The sequence below is a fragment of the Oncorhynchus tshawytscha genome, linkage group LG30 (assembly GCF_018296145.1).
Source record: "Oncorhynchus tshawytscha isolate Ot180627B linkage group LG30, Otsh_v2.0, whole genome shotgun sequence".
In the NCBI taxonomy this organism is placed as follows: Eukaryota; Metazoa; Chordata; class Actinopteri; order Salmoniformes; family Salmonidae; genus Oncorhynchus; species Oncorhynchus tshawytscha.
This window is the reverse complement of record NC_056458.1, coordinates 28,830,352-28,832,993: the sequence shown is the minus strand read 5'-3', so window position 1 is coordinate 28,832,993 and position 2,642 is coordinate 28,830,352. Positions and strand designations below refer to the sequence as shown.

General features: G+C 41.7%; 1 protein-coding gene across 1 annotated transcript; it reads right to left on the bottom strand.

Annotated features, from left to right (window-relative positions):
• Positions 1 to 247: 247 nt before the first annotated feature.
• Positions 248 to 1,842, bottom strand: LOC112228106 (anaphase-promoting complex subunit 13-like). The gene is made up of 2 exons (XM_024393228.1): positions 1,744 to 1,842; positions 248 to 401 (listed from the first exon to the last, which is right to left on the bottom strand). Exons 1-2 carry the CDS (start codon positions 1,840 to 1,842, stop codon positions 276 to 278), a joined length of 225 nt encoding a protein of 74 aa, XP_024248996.1. The 3' UTR covers positions 248 to 275.
• Positions 1,843 to 2,642: the final 800 nt, after the last annotated feature.

The following is a 2,642-nucleotide window of genomic DNA, read 5'->3' as shown; positions in this document are numbered from 1 at the left end:
AATTGTAAGAATACAGAAAACAGACAACTGTTCAACCACGGGTACATTGGAAAAGGCACAGCATCCATTTACGGCAGAGGTAGGCAATTCCGAGGGCCTGATTAGGGTCACTTTTTCTCCATCCCTAGCAAACACAGCTGATGAATCAAATTGCATTATAAACTGAAGATCATGATTAGGTGATTATTGGAGTCAGTTGTGTTAGCTGGGGAAAAACTGTGACACCAATCAGGCCCTCGAGGTCTGGAATTGCTCACCCTTGATTTAAGGAGTAGCTAAGTCCCAGTGTTGGTTGTATTCTCGTGCAGGATCTGAAGGGCTAAATCTGACCACTTAATTTCTTGTTCTTTCACCGACTCTGTTGATCCTCCATTATCTTGCTCAGCTTCAGGCAGTTCACTCTGCAGGAGGGAAGTAAAAAAAAGCCTTAACCACACGAGCGCAAACTAGTAGTATTGTCCAGGCTTATACAGTAGTATGAGTATCAGACATTCCTAAAAGGCTCTTTATTCATGAACTGATTTCTGAAAGCAGGTAAGAAAGGACTCATGCCAGGGTAGCCTAGTGGTTAGTGTTGGACTAGTAACCGAAAGGTTGCAAGTTTAAATCCCCGAGCTGACAAGGTACAAATCTGTAGTTCTGCCCCTGAACAGGCAGTTAACCCACTGTTCCTAGGCCGTCATTGAAAATAAGAATTTGTTCTTAACTGACTTGCCTAGTTAAATAAAGGTAAATAATGGCATTTGCTCTATTGGGTACCAACAGGGAGAGAAGACACCAGTAATATGCATCTGTTAGGCCATTTGTGGATTAAATGTAAGGTCACTCGTGCTTGAGGGCTAGTCTGAATAATGCCTCCATTTGTAGCCAAGCAGGGCTAGAACCTCCAGCGGCACAACGTTGTCAAACACTAGTTAAATTCTTAGCTACCTACGCTAGTACCCTGTAAGGAAGATATCCACACAGGGAACTGTAGCTACATATTTAGCAATGCAGAGCTGATGTAAAGGTAAGGTACCAATCTTTAGAAATGAACTAAACTAGCTATTTATACAGGTAACTGCCAAAATAAATAAAACACTTGAGTAAATGAGGGCTACAAAGTATACTGAAAGCAGGTCCTTCCACACAGGTGTGGTTCCTGAGTGTATGAGTGTATAAGTGTATTCATTACGCCGATTCTGTTGCAAAACGTTTAGTCTTTTACAACAAAAAAATATTTACTCCAAATGGAAAACATTTTGCAATGAAAACGATAGTTTCTATTGGTCAAATTCCCTCCACGTTTTGTTCCGTTTGGTTCTGAACAGTAAAACGGTCTCCATTGCAAGACCTTATGAATACACCCCAGATCTCAAACCAATTTAACACTTATGGGAGATTCTGGAGTGGTGCCTGAGACAGCGGATTCCACCATCAACAAAACACAATGATTGAATTTCCTTTTATTTTGGCAGTTACCAGTTGTCCATGAAACATTAGCTACAGTGCCCCTCGTATAAGCTTTAGGTCGGAAGTCCAAAGTATACTTTTGGGGTTTATAGTAGCCTAGGCACGCAAGTCTTTATAACTGGCCATCAGTGATTTGGATTGAGGAACAAATAATAAAAACTGGTTTATGACTTGTATAGCTATGCTAGCTATTCATGAATCATTGAGTGAGCCAGATGCAGAAGCTACATATGTAATGCGTTAGCTAACTAAACCTCACCAGATACATAACTGTTGAAAGGCTTTCCTTACCAATGGGATAGTGACATCTTCATAAGTTAGACAGTCTTCCCTCCAAGCATCATCTGTTATGCCAAGAACCCTGCCATCTCTTTGAACTTCACTATCCATCTCGGAATGTTATCGCTAATGTAACTAATAGACTAGTGTGACGATTGCACAATTAAGTATCCTTATTTGTTGTGTTGCAGACAACCTGTCAAACAGAGTTCTGGTGTGGCATGCCCAAAGTCTCAACAAAATGTTTAGCTAGCTAAAGTAAAATATCTATGGAAAATATAATACTGAGTGGAGCTGCTTCTATGGTAAACTCAGCAAAAAAAAGAAACGTCCCTTTTTCAGGACCCTGTCTTTCAAAGATAATTTGTAAAAATCCAAATAACTTCACAGATCTACATTGTAAAGGGTTTAAACACGGTTTCCCATGCTTGTTCAATGAACCATAAACAATTAATGAACATGCACCTGTGGAACGGTCATTAAGACACTAACAGCTTACAGACGGTAGGCAATTAAGGTCACAGTTATGAAAACTTAGGAAACTAAAGAGGCTTTTCTACTGACTCCAAAGAACACCAAAAGAAAAATGCCCAGGGTCCCTGCTCATCTGCGTGAATGTGCCTTAGGCATGCTGCAAGGAGGCATGAGGACTGCAGATGTGGCCAGGATAATAAATTGCAATGTCCATACTGTGCCAAGTCTGAGACAGGACGGACAGCTGATCGTCCTCTCAGTGGCAGACCACATGTAACACCACCTGCACAGGATTGGTACATCCAAACATCACACCTGCGGGACAGGTACAGGATGGCAACAACAACTGCCCGAGTTACACCAGGAACGCACAATCCCTCCATCAGTGCTCAGACTGTCCGCAATAGGCTGAGAGAGGCTGGACAGAGGGCTTATAG

Coding starts and splice junctions, on each gene's coding strand:
- LOC112228106 (XM_024393228.1), bottom strand. CDS start 1,842: ATGGATAGTGAAGTTCAAAGAGATGGCAGGGTTCTTGGCATAACAGAT. Junction 402..1,743: donor AAGATGTCACTATCCCATTG/GTAAGGAAAGCC, acceptor TCCCTCCTGCAG/AGTGAACTGCCTGAAGCTGA.